Genomic DNA, 24,211 nt, shown 5'->3' on the forward strand with positions numbered 1-24,211 from the left:
TAAGTTGTTTCTGTGAAGTTCCCACAGGCTGCATAAACAAGGTGAACAAGGGACAAAAGGATAGGAACTTTGATACACCACAAGGAGGGTAGCCATAACAGCATGTTCTGCAGGTGTCAATGTTTGGATGGTGTAGCCATGCAGGCGTGCTTCATTAGTAATTGAATATTATAATTAGGCAAGCGTTTAGAGGCTGTAACTGGTTCACTGTATGCACTGGATGCGAGTTAATTAGAACTAGTAGCGGTATTTGGATATCAGTGACTTCAGAACAGATGTATACTTGTGATTGGTATGTGCAAGTTACTTTTGCAATGTATTGTTCAGGAAGCCTGAATGCCTTGTGAAGGTGGGCTTTCCTGCTATAGCTTAAATAAAGGCCTATTTAAAACTGAAAGTTTTGTCTGGTCTTCCCACAGTGACGTACGTGGTAGCTGAATGGCAGTTTAGTTCCCTAACAGCATGTGTAAAAGCAAAATACGGTGTATACTGGAGATGTGTCTCTCTCCATAGATGCTACTAGACCTGCTGAGTTTTTTCCAGCACTTTGCCTGCGACAAATCCATTCTGAAATAAAAACAATGAATGCCACCATCGTTAAATTGAGGTGGTATATTTTGGTAGGGAGAATAAGGAGATGATACACCACTTGAAAATTGTGTCAAAATAGAGTAGGGGAATAGAGGGATTGGGCATACAGACACATAAATCACAGGAAGCAGCAAGGTAGGAGAATAGGGCTATTTAAAAAAAGACAAATAGAGCACTGAGGTTAATTTCTGAAGGGATAACATTGAAAAACAGAAGCTATAGAGATGCAGAAGTTGTACAGAACCTTGGTTATAGCGTACCTTGTCATATTGTAAGCTGAACATTGAGACAGTGGAGAAGATATATACAATGATCAAGTGGAATGATATGGGACCTGAGAGGTTGTACCCATCAGGAAAGATTGGATGGACTGTGGGGCTTATTTTCTTAAAGACAAGATGACTGAGGGTGACCTGATGAAAGTTTTCAAGATTATAAAAGGGTTTGGTAGGGTGGATATACAGAAGATATTTCCACTTGGGGCTGAACTGGGGGCTATAAGGATGACAGTAGTTGATAGCGTAGATAATTTAAAGGGAAGCCAGTGAAGCAAATATGGGAGAAAGAGGAAGATGATGTGTTCATGGGATTAGATGAAGAAGAATGGGAGCAGGCTTAAGGTTTTATTGGGCTGAATGGCCTGTTTCTGCTTTGGAAACCTAATTTTACTTTTTCAGCCCTTAGTGTCCTCAAATATAATTCTCTTACATCAAAACCTGATACCCCTCCCCAGATGTTCATTGGTTCAGTGAAAGTCTAATGTTCCCTTGGCAAAGCTGACCTGTTTCTCTGTCTCTTGCCTGACTCATCCCCCAAATTTGCATCTTGGCTGGCTTGCTGGACTACTTTTATGCCAACCCAGTGTATGTTCTTAGGAACCCCTACCCCCAAAACAAAGCTGCTTTAATAATAGCCTGTCATTGTTCATTTGGCTCTTATCTAATGTTTGCCCTTTTGCAGTCTGTGCTACTTAACTTCTGCTCTTGATGCTGTCCTTCATTCTGCCCTTTCTGGAGTTGGTCACAAGACGACTTTTGGTAAACTCCCTCACCATTCCAATTTTTGCTTTGCTTTTTGACGCTGTTGTGGAGTATCTAAAGGCACTGGATAGAGTCAGCTGTAGGTGAGTCAAGCAGTAGTTTATTCAATATAAGTCTGCATGCAGTGGCTCATGCCCTCAGATTGCTCTTAGAGGCTACTCAAAGTTGTACAGTTTCTTCCATATGTTTGTACACTTTGCAATACTTCATCGCTGACTCGCATTGTTCTGATCCCACACATCTGGTTTTGTGCATCCGCAGTTGCAGATTAAGACACAAAATGTTGCAGAATGATCTGACCTTGAACACAAATAATGGCAGTAGTTTATTCAAAAACATGAACTCGCCTTATCCAACCTGACAATTTACTACATTGTCCAGTCATCTGCTTATTTCAGCCTGATCCGGAAGTCACTTTCTTTCCTACTCCTAGTCTAGTATTCTTTTTCAGCAATCACTTTTAAATCGTGTACCAGCAATTTGGTCAAGCCTGAGCATCCCAGGGTACATCACTTCAGGCTTGCGGGCAGACAATATTATTTTCTTTCTCCAAGATCCAGCTTGTGAGAATGCTGTTTATAAAAAAAGGATCCCCTTTGTATTGCATATCTGGGTACAGAGTAGTACGAAAGAACAGCTTCTTCCCTGCTGCCATCAGACTTTTGAATAGACCTTCCTTGGATTAAGCTGATCTTTCTCTACACCTCAGCTATGACTGTAACACTACATTCTGCACCCTTTCCTTTCCTTTCCTCTATGAATGATATGCTTTGTCTGCATACCACACAAGAAACAATACTTTTCACTATATACTAATACATGCAACAGTAATAAATCAAATCCAATACTTGAGTCAATTGTCACCCCTCATGATTCTGATATTCCTAACTCGTAGGATTTTTAGATTCTTCTTCCTGCGAGTGGTTGATAAATGTTTGGCTGCTGGGTATGCTTGTGTTAGTCCTCTCGGTACACAAAGAGCAGATTCCACTTTTGGGCACCTGGGTCTGCAATGTGTTACCTGTGATCCAGATGGCATGTCTCTGTTGTGGAACGGCGCAATGTTGTGCTGGACATTTCCCACTAACCACGTGTCATAGGTCCTGCATACCCAGTCCCTGTTTGCGCTTGTGGAGCACTGATGGATGGGTGCTGAGATCTGATTTGTAGTGTGGGCATGGTTTTCTAGAATCTGCAAGGATCCGAATAAGGTTGCAGTAGGTCCTCATTTGTCTCTTGGCCAAGGTAAAAGAGACATACTTTATGCTTGTTTGGCTTCCGCCCCCGAGGCTTTTGATTGTGTGCAGTGGGGATCATGGTCACTTTCCATTTGTTTCTGTCTCAGGTGGAGCTGAGGGAGCCACAGCATCATGTTCTGGTGATGAGTCCCAGTCATTATCTGCCATATTTGGCAGCTTCTTTCTCCAGTCAGTGTTTGGGGATATGCCTCTGTCCTGATGCCTGCATCACATCTGTTTTGTCTCTTTTGTAGTTTTATATGTTAACGTATTGTCTTTTTATTCCACAGGGTTGGTCCACCTTGTTGTCAATCGAGGGGCATGCACATGGTGGGTCGTGCGTGGGCTGCTCTTGGAGGTTCCGGGAGTGGCCTAGTACTTCGTGTCGTTGTGCGTGCTTAATGCTGGACCAGCAGATGGGCGCCGCAACAGCTCAGTGACTATCACTGCTAGCTGTGCAGATACATGGATTTGGGCCTGTGTCTGTGGGAGTTTGCGCATTCTCCCTGTGGTTGCGTGGGTTTCCTCCCACACCCCCAAGATGTGCTCTTAGGCTGATTGGTGTACCAAATTGACACTATTCTCCCCTGAATCTGGCTACATTAGGGGTTCCACTCACATACACACATAGTGGGGTAGGTGTGGGAAGGTGCAGCGGCGCGGGCTTGTTGGGCCGAAGGGCCTGTTTCCTGTGCTGGGATGTTCTTTGTTCTTTTTCAAGCTGATTTTTTTTTTAAAAAGCGTTTATAACTACGATTATGCCTTTTTCTTCTTTGTCCTCAATCTGAGCATCCCACCAGCCTTTCTGTTTAACCGGAGGGTCTTCTGGATCCATCCCTTCTTTCTTGTTTTCTTGACGAGTTTCTGATTTTTATCTGTTACACATTGGATATTGACCATTCTGGTCTGCACTCATTCTCACCTAGTCCAGACATGGTTACACAGTACCTTGATATGGCCTGCACGCCAGTGGTTCTAACCTGCTTGTTTCTTGCCATTACCAAGGGATGGTTCTGAGTTTTTTTACTGGTTGCTCGTGGCTATCTGCGCAGCTCCTGCTTCTTCATCTTCAGCCAACACCAAGGTTTTGATGTTTGCACACTGTATCACACAATCACCGGATTTACACTCTAACTGACGCTCTAAGATAAAGGTATTTACCTGCCTGGTGTGTTCAACCAACCGGTTTCTCAGTTGTTGGTGGAGACCCTGCTCGAGGCACCAATTGTTGTGGAGCATTTGAGAATCAGCTGTAGATGAATCAAGCAGGAATTTATTCAATACAAGTATGTGTGCAGGAGATAGAGCCCTCAATTGCCCTCAGAGGCCACTCAAAGTTACACAGCCCCTTCCATATATTTATAATGTCTGCGAGACTTCATCACAGACTCACATTGTTTGTACACATTACCGATGAAGTCATAGAAAAACACAGAATGACTTGACCCTGAACACAAATGATATAGCAGTTTATTCAAAAATGCAAACTTCATCTAGCCTGACAATTTGCTACGTTGTCCAGATTTCTGCTTATTTTTGCCTGACCTTGATGTAACATCCCTTACTATATCCACTCCAATGATTCCTTTTACAGTAAACACTTGTAAATCTGATACCAAAATTTGGTCAAGACTGAATTTCCCAGGATACACCACTTCACAATACTGACTATCTTCCATCCACCATTTGTCACCAGATATTGATTTTTCTTTTTATAATTGTCTCCTCTCCTCTCCTGTAATCAAACTCTACCTTCACTCTGGTCCCATTGGACCCCACCTGCCAACCAACATTTCTTCAGCACTCTACAGAAGCCAAGTTGCAGAAGATCAGATAGCGTGAAGGCAAGTATTTGAAGTATCTTAAGTTTGTGCGATTGTAACAAGCATGACACAGTTAATAAACAAAACAGAGAACAACCCAGCATGGGAAACAGGCCCTTCGGCCCAACGAGCCCGCGCCGCCGCATCGCCCTACACCTATTCTACCCTGCATGTCTACGAATGGGACCCTACTCAGTCAGATTCAGGGAAGAAATAGTGTCAATTTGGTGGAAACCAATTAGCCTAAGAGCACATCTTTGGGGTGTGGGAGGAAACCGGAGCGCCCGGAGGAAACCCATGCAACCACAGGGAGAATGCGCAAACTCCCACAGACACAGGCCCAAATCCATGTATCTGCACAGCTAGCAGTGCTAGTCACTGAGCTGTTGTGGAGCCCGTCTATCGGTCCAGGATCAAGCACACACACCGACATGAAGTACTAGGCCACTCCTGGACTTCCAAGAGCAGCCCACGCACAACCCGCCGTGTGCATGCCCCTCGCTTGACACGAGGTGGACCTCCACCTGTGGAATAAAGACAAAACATATTAGTTATACAGCCTGCCCTTCCGGTGTCTCCCGAGGTTTACCCTATTTAATAGCCCCTACCATATCCCTCCATTCCCGTTTCACTCATATGCCTATCTAACTGCATCTTAAACGAGTCCAACGTGCCTGCCTCCACCACCCTACTCGGTAGCGCATTCCAGACCCCCACAACTCTCTGTGTAAAGAACCTTCCTCTTACCTCCAAATTATACCTCCCCCCCCTCACCCTTAATTGATGACCTCTTGTGTTCGTACCCAGTCTAGGGAGCAGTCTCTCACTATTAACTCTATCTATTCCCTTCAGTATCTTATATACCTCTATCATGTCCCCTCTCAATCTCCTTCTCTCCAAGGAGAATAGCCCCAGTCTCTTCAGTCTCTCCTCGTAACCCAGTCCCCCCATGCCAGGCAACATCCTGGTAAACCTCCTCTGCACCCTTTCCAGAGACTCCACGTCCTTCCGGTAATAAGGTGACCAGAACTGGACGCAGTACTCCAAATGCGGTCTAACCAACGTTCTGTATAACTGAAGCATTAGACGGCAGCTTTTATACTCTAAGCCCCTTCCTATAAAGGCTAACATCCCATAAGCCTTCCTAACAACGTTCTCCACTTGTGACACAACCTTCATGGATTTGTGGACCTGCACTCCCAGGTCTCTCTGTACATCTATACTCCTAATCGGCCTACCTTTTATCACATAACTCCTCTCTGCATTATTCCTTCCTCGCATTTGTCAGGATTAAATGCCATCTGCCACCTATCTGCCCACTGCACCAACCTATCTATATCCTGTTGTATCACCTGACAATCCAGTTCTGTACCCGCCAACCCTGCCATCTTGGTGTCATCAGCAAACTTGCTGATCACACCACCTACTCCCTCTTCTAAGTCATTTATGTAGACTACAAAGAGGAGAGGTCCCAGTACCGAGCCCTGCGGCACACCACTGGTCACTGGCCTCCAGCCCGACAAGGTACCCTCCACAACTACCCTCTGTCTCCTATTTCCCAACCAGTTCTCAATCCACCTAACTGCCTGGCCTCGTATCCCATGCGCCTTAACCTTTTCTACCAGCCTACCGTGAGGGACTTTGTCAAACGCCTTACTGAAATCCATGTAGATGACATCAACAGCTCTCCCATCGTCAACCGTTCTTGTCACCTCCTCAAAAAATTCCACCAGATTCGTAAGGCAAGACCTCCCTCTAACAAAGCCATGTTGCGTATCCCTAATCAGATCGCAACGCTCCAAATGCTCATACATCCTACCCCTAAGTATTTTTTCCATTAACTTCCCTACCACCGACGTCAAACTCACTGGCCTATAATTCCCAGGGTTATCCCTACTACCTTTTTTGAACAACGGGACCACATTTGCTACCCTCCAGTCTTCTGGGACCTCACCTGTGTCCAAAGAAGAGACAAAGATGTGCGCCAGAGGCCCAGCAATTTCATCTTTCGCCTCCCTAAGCAGCCTGGGATAAATACCATCAGGCCCCGGAGCTTTATCCGTCCTTACGCTACCTAAAAGCCCTAGCACTTCCTCTCTCGTAATAACTATATCCTGCAACTGAACCTCCGCTCCCTCCAAGAGACCGCACGATTCCGAACCCCTCTCCTTCGTGAATACCGACGCAAAGTATTCATTCAGGAGCTCCCCCATTCCCTCCGACTCAATACACAACTCTCCACTCTTGTCCCTAAGAGGACCAATTTTCCCTCTAACTACTCTCTTGCCTCTAATATAGGAATAAAATGCCTTAGGATTATCCTTAATCCTACCGGCCAAAGCCATCTCATGCCCTCTCTTCGCCCTTCTAATTCCCCTTTTTAGCTCCCTCCTACTCTCTCTATATTCCTATATAATGGAGTATCTTGCTCTCTTACTCAAGACATCACCTTGAACAGTGATAATTGCAGGGATATATTTCAAGCATGACAGTTTCAGTTCTATTCCCAAAATGACATTATGCCTACATAGTTAAAGCATCTTTTTACCTGTGTGAGTACCACTGAAGCAGTAGTTAAAGCACTAGACCAAACAGCCAAGTCTGATGGTGAAACCATCACCTGTAAAAACACATTTTTAGCTGAGTTATGAATGATTGCTCCAAGGTTTCTGTGGGAAATACATTGTGGCAAATTCTCCCATTACCATAAACATTTTAATTTGTTCTTTTAGCCTTTGTTAGTCATATAAGATGTCATGATGGGTTTAGACCAGAGTTTTACTGCCTTTCCAGCTGGTGGGATATTGCAGTGCGGAGGAGGTAATCCCCTGCTGCAGGTCCCACAGCTGGCGAGCAATGCAAATGGCCATTAATTTTGGTAGGACTGGAAGATCCTGCCAGTGGCCAATGATAAGCCACGTCTGCTGCTGGAAAACCCACTACAGGGGGCTGGAATATTCTGGCCACTGTGAATTAATTTTCTTCTGAATGGAAAGCAAAGTGGTATTCATTCATATCGTTCAATTAAGAAACACTTGAGTTGGAAGAAGTGATCTATCGAACAATATGCAAAGTCTTTTCCAAGTTTGGGTAGGTGGAAGCTGACTTTGTACATTTTATTTATTTGTGACCCAAGTAGGCTTATATTAAACTGCAACAAAGTACCTGTGAAAATCCACTGGTCGCCACACTCCAGCGCTTCTTCAGGTACACTTTAGCTCTTTAGGTAAAGCATAGTGCTGAACAAAATAGAATATTCTTCGGTTGAACTGATAGAGAAATGCTCCATGGCTGCAGAATCTCTATCTGATGTCATACAGTCATAAAGTTTTACAGCATGGATGTATTTCCTATTTATCTACAGCTTTGACTTGCATAACATTGGTTGCATTTGCACAAGAAAAGTCTTTTTTTTCGTATGGCTCAGATAATTGAAGTTGTCCATTGAAGTGGATTTTGTGTGGCCTCAATTGCTTTGTACTTCACTGCAACTCTACATCAGCTAGTGGGAGATATTGTGACAGAAAACCAAGATTCTGCATTTCCCGTTGTATTTGGAAGCAACTGTTGACCAATGGGGGACAAAATGCTACAAAATAAACCGTGTAGCATTCCGAAACCTGCTTCACCAGTGTATGAATTTGATATATAAGCACAGCTACAAACAGAATCATAGAAATGGTATAGTACAGAAGGTAGTCATATGACCCATTGTGCCTGTGCTGACACTGTAAAGGAGCAATTGATCCAAAGCGAATTCTCAGCTTTCCCCATTAGCCCAGCAAAATTTTCTTTTTCAAGTTATGATCCAGTTGCCACTTGAAAGCTTCAATTGACTTCACCAGTGTCATGCTCTCAAGCAGTGCATTCCAGATTCTAACCACTGACAAGGTGATAATTTTTTTTCCTCATGTTTCCATTGCTTCTTTTGCCAAGTACCTTAAATCTATCCTCAGGTTCTCAATCCAGAGGGAACAGTTTTCCTCCAGCTTACTCTGTCCAGGCCCCTCATGATTTTGAATATCTCTATTAAATCTCTCAGCTGTCTCTTCTGCAAAGAAAGAGCCCCAAATTCTCTAGTCTTCTGAGGTAACTGAAGTTAGTTGCCTGTGCTTTTGTAAGTTCATCATGTCATCCTGCAGTAAGTAATTTTTAAGTTTTATAACCAAAATAAGTCGATGAGTAATTAGTTTCCCCCATGGTTTCTAGTGTAATGACAACAGTCAATGCATTTGAGCCATATAGTCTAAAAAATCCTTTGTTTGGTCCTCATTCTGTGTTGAATGACCTCTTTGTAGTATCTGACTAACTGCCGCAAGTTGGGGAGGGAAAAAGTCATTATTAAATGCTGATTGACCAGATGTCATTGCCTTGGTACACTCACCTTGCACTGTGTCTGTCAGTGCACGTGTGCTTTCTCCCAATAAAGAAGTCCTTGGTGTGTACCTGTCACCATGTGCCAGTACTGGTTAGTGCTTGCCTGTTGTGACAGCATTACATACCTGCAGTTGCCAGCTGCTTTCTGGTAGCCCTGCACTGGTCACTCTGCCTCTCACTGCCTGAATTTCAGGAATAAGCAACACAATATAAAGATCACATTGACATCAGGGAAAACATGCCAAGGAAGATTTTCATGTTTGACGTATGTGGGGATATTATTGTGGAACTGCGCTACTTGATTTGGTGGAGTTTCATTTCCCCTCACTAAAAGCTAATGCAGAATTGTATCCTGGTTTTACCACAAGGTTTAATTTGAGGGTTCTCAAACTGTGGGTCATGAATCTTCAGTGGGGTTGTGGGACCAGCATTTGAGGCGTTGAGCTCTGAGGCAGCAAAGACAGCCTCACTTGGAGACTGAGATTTGTCAGCCCTGGGATTGGATGGCCACTTTTAATTGATCAAATATGTTTGGCTGTAGGCTTGGCGTAATCCAGTGATCATTGAGGCCCGGCCACTGATACCAACAGAACCTGCATTCCATCTCCTTATTTTTGTTCAATCTGTGCCATCGTTGATACAGGCAGTTGCCGAGAACAACCTTGGCTTTGGTGCCACAGGCAATATACCTAACATGTGCAGAAGGTCTTGATCACTACCCAGGGACTCTTGGTGGAAGCTCAGCGTAATATATGTTGCATAAAAAGAAGAAAACAAAAAGCAAGACTTGTACTTAAAGTGCTTTTCTCAATCACCAAACATCTCAAAAGGCTTTATAGCCAAGAAACATTTTTGAAGTGCAATCACTGTTACAATGTAGGTGAATTTCTTGGAGAAAACCTGCTGGGAATCAGCCTCACGTCTTAAATTGTTGGTCATTTGGATGTGTTACCCAGTGGGTTATTGCAAACCATTAAATACGACAGTAAGGGTGAGGAAAGGATGAAAATTGAAGGCACAAAAAAACTAATAAAGAAAACAAGGTATATCATTCTTCTTTATAACACAGATCTGAAGAAATAATTGTGTTTAAAATGTGTTTCAGCGTATTATTTAGTAGTTATTTTCAGAAAAGTCTGGTGTGGAGCATAAAGTTAACTTTTCTCTCTTGCAGAACAAGTACATAAACACTTACAACAGTCAGAAGTCGAGTACCTTCAGTTTGCGTTTCGATGGATGAATAACCTGCTGATGAGGGAACTTCCCCTGCGGTGTACCATCAGGTTATGGGATACATATCAGGTGAGTTCATATTGTCCTTCTCACAGCATGAATTACGCACTTTTAGGAAAGCTTGCTGACGCAGGTGCAAGTCCTTGAAATACATGCACTCCACTAAGTATGACACTTCAGAATACTTGTCTGTGATTGACTGTATCGAATTTCTCTTTCCTTTGATACTGATGAAAAGACTGATGTGGAATTCAGAAGAACATTTTATTGCCATTCACCATGAGCGACATGATGAGAGTGTTAGTAATCCTTTTAAGGCTGCTCGAACTAATTTTGCGTCACTACAAAACATTTTAATTTGACATCATCAGTTCAATGGTTATATTTGCTCTGGTGTAAAATTGGACAGACTGAGCAATATCACCTTGAGCTAGTTGCTTTCAGCTTTGTGCTATCTGTTTTCTGAGACCAACCAGTGCAAGTGGAACTTCAAGAAGCCTCCAATGGGATTGGTTTCATATTCAAACTTTAGACTGGCATCAGAGAATTAACTGCCTTGTGAGCTATTTGCTGTCAATAAAATGTAACCAATATTTGAATGCTGATGAGCAGCACTTCAATTTTTCTGGGCAGAGAGCGATGTTAAGCTGGCAGTATCATTTGTAGCAGCAGCTCATGTCATCCTCCGTGCCTCTGCCAAATCTGTACAGGTTGGAATACTTTATTGTTGGCGACCAGTCTTGATGGAAAATGTATGATAAATGAGCAGGTAGCATTCTATATTGTCATTTTTCTACACTTCCAGTAAACAGGATTGAAGTTTTGCATGCAAGGTGAATGTGTAAGTGTGTGAGGAACGGCCAAATGAAATTGCACGCTGGGTACTGGTCAAGGGAGGCTGTGTCATGCTTTGAGTATTATTCCAAAGGCTTAATTGAGGAGTGCAATGCAGTTTGATTGAATTGGTCAATTTTTGACAGATTGAAGACGAAGGGACAGGCAAGTTTCTTTGGGATAGCCAAGGAATTATTGAAGACAAATTTGCACAAAGGTAGCATTATGGCAAAGTCAAATACATAGATGCAAATCTAAGTAAAAAATTAGAAAGAAGAATGGGAGACATAATTAACGCTGTTGACTTGCTGGAGAGAAGCTGAAAAGGATTTGACAGTTAGAAGCAATGACATAAGCAAGTGGAATATTTAGCTAAACAGCAGAAAATTGGGAGTATCAAAATTCCCCAATAAAATGAATGAAACAGATCTGTTGGTCAGTTTGCATTTTTGGCTAAATATCTTTGTTGGACCTTTTTAAAAAAAATACTTCAATTTATTCATGAAACATGAGCATGGCTGGCAATTATTGCCCACACCTAATTGCCTCTCAGACCGTGATGGTGAGTTGCCTTTCTAAACCACAACAGTCCACGTAGTGTAGATGCACCAATAATGCAGTCAGTTTGAGCATTCCAGAGTTTTGTCCCAGCGCTCATGAAAGAATGATAAATTTCCAAGTCAGGGTGATTTGTGACTTGCAGAGGAACTTGCAATCCTGCTGCCTTTGTCATAGGCAATGGAAGTCATGAGTTTGGAAGGTGCAGTTGAAGAAACCTTTGCTACTTGTGCATCTTGCAGACGTTTTAAATTACACCCATATTGTGCCAGTGGTGGAGAGTGTAAATGTTGAAGGTCATGGATAAAGTACTAATCAAGTGGGCTGGATATTGTTGGAGCCACACACGTTCATTCAAGACAAAAGCCTGAGAACACACACACCAACTGACCGAAGATCAGCTTCTTCCCTGCTGCCATCAGACTTTTGAATGGACTTATATTAAGTTGATCTTTCTCTACACCGTAGCTGTCACTGTAGCACTACATTCTACACCCCCTCCTTTCCTTTATGTAGGGTATTGCACGCAAGAAGCAATACTTTTCACTATATACTAATACATGCGACAATAAATCAGATTAAATCAAGTGGGCAGTTAATGATAATTTGTTGACATACTTTGTAGATGGTGGAAAAAGTTGAGGGAAACAGGAAGCAAGTTATTTTTCAGAATTCCCATCCTCTGCTAGCTATTGTTAGTCTGTGTGATAAACATTATAATAGGCACTTGTTTGTGTGTGTTCCGTTCACTAATCAAAGGATATTACTAAATATTGACGAACTCTAAAGCAGTGAAAGGGGAAGAATATGAGAGAAATTGCAGTTGAGAAAGATGTAATAAGTTCTGCACATGTTAAAAACTTGAGTGCAGACTATTCTTGTGCTTTTCAACCTTGATTCTATTTACTCTTGTGTTAAAACCAGTGAACAGGCATAAGTAGAACCTTAAATGCATTAATAGGAACTTTGATGAATTGTGTTAGTTTTGTAGCAACCAATCTATCACCATTTAGATGTTAATGTACCCTGTGTTGTACTTGAGCAAATTTTATTTAGCAGTAAGTAATCTTAATATTTCCCAGCTGTGATCCGAGTATGTGTGTATCTAAGTTTCTAGATTTCATATATCGATAAGAGCACATTTGGAATACGGTGTGCTGTCCTTGTGTGCTGTGAAAAGGAATTGAAAGGAAGCACCTATTCAGAAAGATTGAACAAGCCAGGGCTCTTTGTCTATGAAGAGAAGAGCAAAAGATTTTTCAAATTTATAAAGGAATAGGATAAGTGTGGAGATACTGTATCCATCTGGATAAATGGAGCATAAATAGAAACCATTAAGAGACCAAATAAAGAATGTCAGAACAATTTCTTCTCAGTGAAAATAGTGAATGTGCGGAACTAGTTGCCATGTTGTGTGGTTGAAGCATACAAAATTGATGCTTCTAAATGAAGACATGATGCATATGCGAGATGGAAGGTGATTGTGGATATGGGAGTGGGGTAGGAAGACGCACTTACGAATACAAACAGTGGCATAGATCAACACATTGAGTAAAAGTTTCACTACACACCGTCATGATAGCAAAGGACACATAAAATATTTTTAAAACTGTAGAATGAGCAGAAGATACCACAGAAATTATGTACATCAATGAAATTGCTCCAAGTATTTGTTTAATATCTTATCGCCAAAATGAGAACTATAAATTGTGTACAAGGCTTGTAATATAATCTACAGCCTGACAAAAAATGCTAAGGGCAGGATTTTACAGCCTTGCTCATTGCAAAACCGTTAAATCCCACCTGGGGTCAACAGACCTTTCCATGGAGCGCCCCTTGCCTGCTTAGATTTCTATGGTGGGCGGGTCGGTAAATTTGCAGCCTAAATGTAAAAGCACTGATTGTCAAGTCACTTGTGGATGAGTGAAAATTTCTGAGCTTGCTAAGTTCCAGGGACAAAAAGCACAGTAGAGCAAAACAAGATCAAGTGCAACCTTAACTTTTTCTTAGGCTATTTCACAAATATCCTAATTTATTTCATTGAAAGGATTATTTATTTGCTATAGCACTGCCCATCAGGAGTGCAAGGTCAAACAATTTTCCCCTTTTCTTAAACATAACGTTCAATTTCCTCAAGCTTTTGAGCATCAGGTTGTTCTTTTGATCTTGATTGCAATCATACTTGTGTTCGACAAACATGTTATAAACTGAAAAAAGAGAATTTTTACAGGTCGTGCTTTTTTTTCAAGAAATTAATTTATGCAAAGTTTGACCTGCTGTTCTGTAGATACTTTTGAGAACTCTTTTTAAAATAATATGATTTATATAAAGGCTCCAACTGATTCATTCATTGTTGCCTTTTGGAGAAATAAGAGATGTGTGCATCAATTGACGATCATTCTAAGGTATATTGAAACTTCAATATCTTCTGTATCTTGAAATTAAATGTATTTTATTTCCCTCAAGATTCTGTTCAGTTTAAAAAGATTCCATGCCATCAAATGCATTTAGCTCCTCTTTTAGATAATTTCTGTCATTAACCAGTAGAAAAGCACTCTGCTTTGAACTTAACCCGGCGTGGAGCCACCTTGGTTAAGTGTTCTTCCTGTCCTAATTGCACATAGATCGCCCTCACTATGCTGAAGTTCTTTTCCTCCCCCTCATTCCAGAGGTGCAGAGCAATTTCACTGATTTGTGAAAAAGCTTTTCTTTCTGTAGTGTTGGAAGGATCCTGAAAATAACAGCAAGTATCAAATATCTATTTTTGCACTGTGTGTCTTGCTAAAATATGTTTACTACATTTTCAGTTTGCGTGGATAGTGAGGAACCTTGCACAGACCCTTGGTCTTGTTGGCACCTGAACTTAAGATCAGAGATGACTATAGTAGATAACTTCCAGGAGCCAACAGCTTCCACAAATGCTTTGTTTATATTGCTAACCTTGCAGGATTGGTAGAACAGCACAATCTGCTTCAAGGTACCATTTTCCACACTCAAGTGACATTTTTCAACTACCAACCAAAGGAGACGAACTGTATTCTACCAGAAAAACAAATCTCCGAGCCTAAAAGAAATGGTCAATTCAAAAGGTTGCTGTGGTTTGTCCACATTCCACATCAGTTTAAAAAGTTGGAGAGGTAGTTCAAGCACAGCATTAACTCAGGAATTGACTCCAGAGCATAAAAATTGTGGTGATTGAAAAACAGTGAAATCAAAATCTACAGAGTTAAAAATATCTTAGTTAAGTAATGTTAATATGTAGTTTACCCTTTGAACGAAAATTTTACTAGTTATAGTTAAATTTGTCTAAAATGGAAATTGGTTGCTTCATTTACAGTAATAATACTGTAGAGAGGTGAGATATGGTTAAAAGGCATGCTATCCAAGGGGTTTTGGCCTTGTGGATCCAGAACTGCCTTGCCTGCAGAAGGCAGTGTGTGGTTCTGGATGGGTTTTTTTCTGCATGGAGGTCAGACACCAGTGGAGTGCCCCAGGGATCTGTTCTAGGACCCTTGCTGTTTGTCATTTTCATAAATGGCCTGGATGAGGAAGTGGAGGGATGGGTTAGTAAGTTGGCCGACGATACGAAGGTTGGTGGTGTTCTGGATAGTCTGGAGGGATGTCAGAAGTTGCAACTTGACATAGATAGCATGCAAGACTGGGCGGAGAAGTGGCAGATAGACTTCAACGCGGATAAATGTGTCGTGGTCCATTTTGGCAGGACCAGTGGGATGCAGGAGTACACTATCAAGGGTAGGAGTCTTAACAGTGTAGAGGAGAAGGAGGATCTTGGGATCCGGGTCCATAGGACTCTTGAATCAGCCTCGCAGGTGGAGGATGTGATCAAGAAGGCGTATGGTGTGCTATCCTTCATTAATCGAGGAATTGAGTTTAGGAGTCAGGAGGTAATGCTGCAACTTTATAAGACCCTTGTCAGACCCCACTTGGAGTACTGTGTGCAGTTCTGGTCGCCTCACTACAGGAAGGATGTGGAAGCTATTGAGAGGGTGCAGAGGAGATTTACAAGGATGTTGCCTGGATTGGGAGGCATGCCTTAGGTTGAGGGAGCTAGGTCTCTTCTCCTTGGAGAGATGAAGGTTGAGAGGTGACCTGATAGAGGTTTATAAAATGTTGAGAGGAGTAGATAGGGTGGATTCTCGGAAGCTATTTCCCAGTGCTGAAGTGGTCGCTACGAGAGGACACAGGTTTAAAGTGCTGGGGAGCAAGTACAGAGGAGATGTTAGGGGTAAGTTTTTCACTCAGAGGGTGGTGAGTGAGTGGAATCGGATACTGTCGGTGGTGGTAGAGGGGAACTCGCTGGGGTCTTTTAAAAGACTTCTGGATGAGTATATGGGATCTAATGGTATTGGGAGTTACAGATAATTCTATGGCTTGGTAGGTATAGCTGTGATCAGCGCAACTTGTGGGCCGAAGGGCCTATTTGTGCTGTAGTGTTCTATGTTCTAACCTTGCATTGGTTACCAAACCATAGCTACAGTCAAGAGAATACCTCAATGGAGGGAACAATGTTGCAAATCCATCTCGGTTCAGGAAAAGCTTAAAGTGTAGGCATGAGCATGGTGCACTTCTAGGCACACTGACTTTGAATTATCCCGTGATCCTTGCAAATGGGTTTCTTTTTAGGGTTCCTTTGTCTTGTGTGTTTTGTGCCATCAGATCGGAGATTTATTTTTGCAAATATCAAGGCACTTCTGTAGCTTCTCACAGTGACATTGTAGTTTGGGCTCTGCTCTGCGCTTTGACCTCTCAGAAGGTGCAGAGAACAGATTTCTACATCGTACCCCGTAGTAAGCTATCCAGGACATTACACAACTTTGTCATCTGGGGATTTGAGTACCACAGAATGGGCAATTAAACATTGTTTCTTTCCCCCTACTTTACGCCCCTTCCCTTATCTTTTCTCCCCCCTTTGCTTCTCCTTTTATGAATCTTACATCTGTCCCATCCGTTTTCCTCCCCCCACCTCCTCCAACATCTTCACTTTAGCTTCTCTGCCATTTGGCCATTCACACCCTTTATTCTCTCTGTGGACAGCTGGTTTCCTTGGTTTCTGTGCCTATGACACATCTTTCATTGCCTCAACCTGCAGTATAAATATCTTCCACTTTCTATGCCTTTTAGCTTTGACAAAAGGTCGTCTGGACTCCACGTTATCTCTTTTCTCTCCTTACAGATGCTGCCAGACCTGCTAAGAAACAGCAATACCTCCCTCTCCTACTTCTCTAAACACATTCACTTACCTTGACTTCAGATATCCACTCTCTACAACTAGCACTCATGACCTTGAATGGTCTTTGTTGAAGATGTCCCCTATTTTTAAAATGATCAGTCCAAGAAGTAGCTATTTAGCATGTTTATTGTCTCACGCATTACTCCATATGCTTTCCCTGATAGTGTAACTTCCTCCCTGTCTAACTTTTTTGTTTCTCTGTTTTTGGTGTCTGGACCATTTGATGCTTGGTGTATTTTGGCCCTGTGCTGTTTGCATCAACCTATTTGTGCCTGACCTTGTGTATTGGCCCAACTTCCACAATCTCTCCCCTCTCCCTACTTAAAATATTTTAAGTCATAACACGATTGCTTGAAAACTTTCTGAAAGCTATTCTATATTGGGATGTGGTGCCATTATTTTCCAGCTCTCCATCAGCAATAATTCTTTTTGACTTAGCTTTCTTTGTTCCATTTGTACAATTCTGTTGGCCAATTATTAACTTGACTGTCTTGCCTACATTGGATATACATGTGTTAACTTATTTTATATCACCTCTCTTGAAACTTATTCACCCGATACACCTGTCTTTAAGGGTTTCTACCACCTTGGGCAGCACGGTGGCACAGCGGTTAGCACTGCTGCCTCACAGCGCCAGGGACCCAAGTTTGATTCCCGGCTTGCCTGTGAGGAGTCTGTATCTTCTCCCCGTGTCTGTGTGGGTTTCCTTTGGGTGCTCCGGTTTCCCCCCATAGTCCAAAGATGTACAGGCTAGGTGAATCAGCCATGCTCAGTGCCAGTGGGATTAGCAGGGTAAATACGTGGGGTTATGGGGATAAGGCCTGGGTGGGATTTGTGGTTGGTGCAGACACAATGAGCCAAATGGCCGCCTCCTGCATTGTACGGATTCTATGAAAATGATTTACTCCTTCTTCCCAACCTGATGTGGCTTTTTCTTCAATGCATTTTGCTTCCAATTATTCAGCATCACTTTATCAGTTACATAGCTGAATCTAATTAGAATTTGCTTAATGTCAATTATTTTAAAAATCCAACCAACCCAAGCAGAATGCGCATGGCCTTTGGCAACACTGACAGTCTAGTTCAAACCCATTAAATGAAATGCAAAGAAGAAGCTGTCACAGTGTGTTCATGCTGGCAGGGATGCTACAGCTTGTTTGCTTTTCTTGATGAGCATATTTTGAGGTCATGAAGCCTCATGTTCTTTTTAGTGTGTCTATTTACTAAGTCGCTGGCTGTTGGAGTTTTGCAAATTTGGAACCAATATTTGCCATTTTCAATGGATTTCAGCTGAGATGTGTTATTAATTTCATTGAGTAAATGCTATGATATTTGGGTTGGTGATGTGACTCTTCTCTGCACTCATTTAAGTGCATTTTACAAGTGGACTTCACTTTCGGATACATGTGATTTCAGCCAACATCATCCATAATATTATGAATCCAAATTTTTATATATATGGGAATAGGCTTTCATTGCAGTGTTGTGTATTTAAGTCAAAGGGCCTGGCCTGACAATCTCACACACATTCAAAACCAAGCTCTTTGTCTTTTTTATAAATGGAATGTGCTCTGTCCGTCAATCATAACCCAGTTTCTGTTTCATAAAGCTAATTGTTAAATACAGAGGCTGTGCCTATAGTTACAACCGTACAGAGAGACAAAAGCAAAACGGATGCTGGAAATTTGAAACAAAAAGACAAAATGCTGAAATGGCAGCATCTGTGGAAAGAGCAGTTGGGTTAATATTTCAGCTTCTTAGTTATTAAGTTTTGTTTGCTTTATTTACAATCTATCTTGAAAACAAATATTGTCAATCTAGCATTCAATGGCCATGTCAGGTCTAATGTCACTCATAACAATAAGGGTAGCACTCATTAATGAGCTTCTGTGTGAGATAACCAGGGCCACCAATTCTCTTAAAAAAAAATGTATAAAAGCAAACTAATCTGGATGCTGGAAATCTAAAATAAAAACAGAAAATTCTGAAAAAACTCAGCAGGTCGAGCAGCATCTGTGGGGGGAGAAAGAGCGTTAATGTTTTATGTCCGTGTGACTTCTACTCAGAGCTCATTTCTTTCATTTTCATCATTGAAGACCGAAGGTCACTGAGGTTCGTCTACTGCTTTTTCATCTCTGAGATTTGAGTCTGATCAGATGATGCAAAGCATATATATTTTTAAAGACTGACAATTTTTTTTTATGAAATGCATTGGGTCATCCCTGTACCTGTTGGGTACAAATCCAAAACAACTGTCTCAAATTCAGCAGCAAGTCCAAAATGTGACAAGTATGGAAATGAAACTATCAAAATGATAGAGTTGAGTGCAGTCTTGTTCGGATGAGGACAATGCAGAACGGAGAAGATGCATTGTTCGGCATAACATAGGGTGGGGTACAGCAATGATGGATGTAAAATCTTGTTAAGTGTTTGTTCCCAGCACTAACATCTCTCCTCTGAGCACCAAAATAGAGGAGTAATAGGCATCGCGTCATGCGCTTGATATTGTGAAACGTTTAGCTCCATTATTACTTTAGCGAAAAATAATTGAGTTATAGCGTTGTTTAAACTGGGTCATTTTAATGATGGAAAATGTAAAGCAATCATTCTGATGATAATTTGAACTTGAAAAATGTTAATTAAACTAAAACTGAAGTAGATTTTTCTGTTAAAATATTCAAGATTTTCACTGATAAACTTGAGCTTTCTTTGCTTAACAATCAAATGATCATAATTAATCACTGAATCTTTGTAGGAAATTCTTGATTTGTCAAAGTGCTGTAATTGGCTTGCTAGTAGGAGGCAGAGGATTGTTTTTCAGACTGGAAGCCTGTGACCAACCGTGTGCCACAGGGATCGGTGCTGGGTCCATTGTTGTTTGTCATTTACATGAACCATTTGGATGAGAATATAGGAGGCCTGCTTAGTAAGATTGCAGATGACACCAGAATTAGTGGTGTAGTGGACAGTGAAGAAGGTTATCTACGAATACAGCGAGATCTTGATCAACTGGGCTAGTGGGCCGAGGAATGGCAGGTGAAGTTTATTTCAGATAAATGCGATGTGTTGCATTTTGGTCAGACAAACCAGAGCAAGACTAAAACAGTTAATGGTAGGGTCCTGGGTATATTGTTGAACAGGGAGACCTAGGAGTGCATGTACAAAGTTTCTTTAAAGTGGTGTCACAGGTAGACAGGATGGTGAACAAGGTGTGTGGCACACTTAATTTGTTTGGTCTGTGCATTGAATACAGGAGTTGGGAAGTTATGTTACAACTGTACAAGACATTGGTAAGGATCACATTTGGAATACTGCGTGCAATTCTGGTCATCCTATTAAAGGAAGGATGCTATTAAACTGGAGCGGGTGCAAAAAAGATTTACAAGAATGTTATTGGGACTGGCAAGTTTGAATTATATGGAGAGGCTGGATAGGCTGGCACTTCTTTCTCTGGAGCGTAGGGGGATGAGGGGTTACCCTATAGAGGTATATGAAATCATGAGGGACGTAGCTAAGATGAATAGCCAAGGTTGTTTCCCCAGCATAGGAGAGTCCAAAACTGGAGGGCATAGGTTTAACGTGAGAGGGAAAAGATTTCAATGGGACCTGAGGGGAAATTTTTTCACACAGAGGGTGGCATATATTTGGAATGAGCTTCCCAAGAAGGTGGTAGAGGCGAGTACAATTACAACATTTAAAAGACATTTGGATAGGTACGTGGATATGCATGGTTTGGGGGAAATGGGCCAAACGCATGCAAATTGGACTAGTTCAGTTTAGGAAACCTGGTTGACATGGGCAAGTCGAAGGGCCTGTTTGTGTGCTGTATATCTCTATGCCTCTATGTATGACAAAGTAGAGCTAGTGTAAAATCGGTATGTATAGGCAGCATAAATTCAACATTATTGTTAAGCTATTGGGAAGCTTGAGATAACAGTAATAAATGTGAATTTGTTTTTGAAGTTCATCTGAGGTTGGTTATATGTTTTATTCAAAGATCTGAAAAGTTCTTATCACCCATCAAATAAGGGTTTATTTGAGGTGATTGATTTTTGTGAAATGAGTGAAAGGAACTGCAACAAATCACTATTTGGTGACCTCCCACTATTTTATTTTATACTTAACGAATGGTGGTAAACAATTTTTTAAATGACGTTTGGTGAATTTCTAATGAAGTGCTTGAATTGGAGATATGTATGCTTTATCCGCTTACTAAATTGTACATTAAAAGGATAATGTAAGCTATCTAGCAACCTGGATACCCTAACAATATGTAATTTTGTAAGCCAAATACATTGTTTACACTCAGACTGTGTCCCATAATGGCACATGAGATAAAAGCATTGCATGGAACTAGTAATCTAAAAACCAGGTAGCTATTAAGTGACAGCATATTCTATGAAATTGATCTGATCGATATATTAGTATCTTGTTAGAAGTTTTGGTGAAGTTTGACAACCCACTGCTGCTGCTGCTACCTGCTGCTGTGGGCAAATGTATTCTAATTAGAGGTCAGAAATGATTGGTGAATCTGAACTCCTATTGTGGGATTGCAGTTGTAACTGATGTTCAAAATTGTTCTTTCCAAATGGGGAACAGACTCAAAGGTGAGTGCTGTCAAAAGCATTCATGAAAAGATGAAAGCTTTATTCCATTTCCTGACAGGAACAGTAATCTCTCACCACTCTGAGTGAAATGTAGCAGAAGCTGTAACGTATTTCAAAATGTTAAAATGTCAGTCACAAAAAGAGACCTCTAATGTTTCCCAGTGGGTGAAGTGCATCAAAAGGTGATGGGCATCAATTCTATAGAATTCCGAATCCTGGTTTCATTCTGGTACTGGTTTCTTGCACCTCACAGGTTAGGTCATTTTCTGAAGGGTTCCCAAACTGGGGTCCATGGCCCCCAGGGGTCAGTGAAGCCGGGGGGCCATCACATGACGGGCAAATGCTGGTTTGAATGTGCAAGGTGTAAAAATAATTGGACAAATCAGATAGGCTGACTGAGGCCTTGCTCTAATTAGCCAATCCGCAGCCAGTGTTCTGAGAGTGTCCTTGCTCTAATTGGCCTATTTGATTTATTTTGCTGGGCAGAAAAGCCCATGGCCAACATCAAAGATTGAAGGTGAGGTGGGGGTTCGCAAGTGACGAGAAGGCCAGAAGTGGAGAAGAGGCGGCCAAAAGTGGAAGAGAGGTGGCAATGGTGAGAAGATGCTATGGCGTGGCCTGGAGGCAGTGGACCGTCAGGAAAAGAGTGGGAAGGATTTGGGTCTTAGCGGTGTGGGTTGTGTGGGGGCAGGGGCAAGGGTTAATGTAAGGAGATCATGTAGTTGGTGAATGTATTTGTGTCCCTGCACCTCTTCCTACTTCCCAATACATGCTTAGATATATCTATAAAAGATTTGTTTACATTTGATTTCTGTCTTCATCCGTTTCACGGCAACAAAGGGGTGTTGACAGTGAGAACGCTTGAGGTTCTCCAAAGTTTTTGGGAGGTCAAGAGAGGTTCTGTGGATCAATAAGTTTGGGAAACACTGACATAGAATATACAACACAGAAACAGGCTATTCCACCCAACCAGTGTGTGCTGAGGTTTCTGCTCCACTTAAGCCTTCACCTATCTTTACTCATCTCAATCTACCATCGTAACCACCTATTCCATTCTCACTAAAATATTTGTCAAGCTTCCTCTTAAATACAATAAAAACAGAAAAGGCTGGAAAAATGCAGCATGCCTGGCAACATCTCTGGAGAGTGAAGCAGAGTTAATGTTTCAACCTGCATGATTCTTCAGGGCTGAAGAGAGGTAGAAAGCTGATGGATTTCATACTGTGGAAAAGATGGAGCAATGAAAGTCAGGGATAGATGGAAGTTCAGAAAAGATTACACAAATGTAATGGACACAAGACAAAGGGAGTATGTTTAGGTCTAAGGAAGGTGCTAATTCTGGCCTAAATATCCAATGGCAGAATGTGTTAATATCAGAACAAGGTTCAATCTCTCTGAAAGCAAAACATAATAACAGACATAATGCAGATTGGCCTTGTTGGGGAGGGAGGAGTTGGAGAAAAAAGAAACAAAGTTTAAAGTTTTAAAGTTTATTCATTAGGGTCACAAGTAGGCTTACACTGCTATGAAGTGACTGTAAAAATCCCCCCCGTTGCCACGTTCGGGTACACTGAGGGAGAATCTAGCATGGCCAGTGTACCTAACCAGCACGTCCAGGGACTGCGGGAGGAAACTGGAGTACCTGGAGGAAATCAATGCAGTCTCGGGGAGAATGGGAGCATGGGAATACAAGATCAAAATGGAGGACAGAGTGCATGGTCTGAAATTGTTGAACTCAGTGTTTGGTCCAGATGTCTGTTAAGTGCCTAATGGGAAGTTGAGGTGCTGTTCCTTCAGTTTCCTTTGGGGTTTACTGGAATATCGCAGCAAGCCAAGGACAGAAGTATGAGCGTGAGAGCAAGATAGTGAATTGAAATGGCAAGTGACAGGAAGATCAGAGTCATGTTGCCTATTTTATACTGATGGCCTATAGTTATGCTCTTCCCGAGGAGAGGAAATGCTCTCTCTATCAAAAACATTCATAATTTTAACCATTTCCAGTTCACCCTTCAGCTATTTTTTGGAGAGAATAGAGCCCCAGCCTGTCAGCCCTTTCCTGAAAGGTTTACCTACCCACCACTTTGATATTATCCTTGTAAACCTTCTTTGAATCCTTAAATGAAAGGCAGCCTAGGCTAGTGAGTGAGCTCTGAGTGGCTTCATTCTCAGTGGGTCACAAGATTGAAATTGAGCTTGTTGATGAACCATGATCCCATGAATAATATGGAATGCATTTAATACACACAATGTTTCATGATGAGTTATCAAAAATGCTTAATCATTTATATATTTATACAGCTATCAGTTTCAAATGGTAAAAACAGAGGAAATATTTACACTTCGGAAGCAGAGGGAATGCACGGCTCTAACAGTCAAGGTTGAATGTAATTTGCATGCACCTCATTTGTCTTTGCTTTACACGCATAACGCTTCAGTTGTGCTGAAAGTAAAAGCAATGATGTGGATAAGAATCAGCAGAACGTGGCAGCACTGCACGCGAGCAACGAACAACAAAATGTGGCTCCTGGGCTGCAGGCTGCCCGACACTGCTCAACATCATTTTTATAAAATGCAGTTTGCGCACCATACTCAAAAGTATGGTTCAATCAAGCTTCACTCCTGTTTTATCACAACTATTTTACTTTTCAATTCTTCCTCC

General features: G+C 41.7%; 1 protein-coding gene across 4 annotated transcripts in view; it reads left to right on the top strand.

Moving 5' to 3' along the window:
- The window catches only part of tbc1d22a (TBC1 domain family, member 22a), a 373,403-nt gene that overhangs the window by 229,589 nt on the left and 119,603 nt on the right, over positions 1 to 24,211 (top strand). For all 4 annotated transcript variants that reach the window (XM_080207367.1, XM_080207368.1, XM_080207369.1 and 1 more), the window contains one exon: positions 10,244 to 10,371. In XM_080207367.1, the coding sequence (XP_080063493.1) occupies positions 10,244 to 10,371 (128 nt within the window). The remainder of the gene's footprint in view (positions 1 to 10,243; positions 10,372 to 24,211) is intronic.

Source organism: Carcharhinus amblyrhynchos, chromosome 19 (assembly GCF_965287045.1).
Source record: "Carcharhinus amblyrhynchos chromosome 19, sCarAmb.v2.hapA, whole genome shotgun sequence".
NCBI lineage: Eukaryota > Metazoa > Chordata > Chondrichthyes > Carcharhiniformes > Carcharhinidae > Carcharhinus > Carcharhinus amblyrhynchos.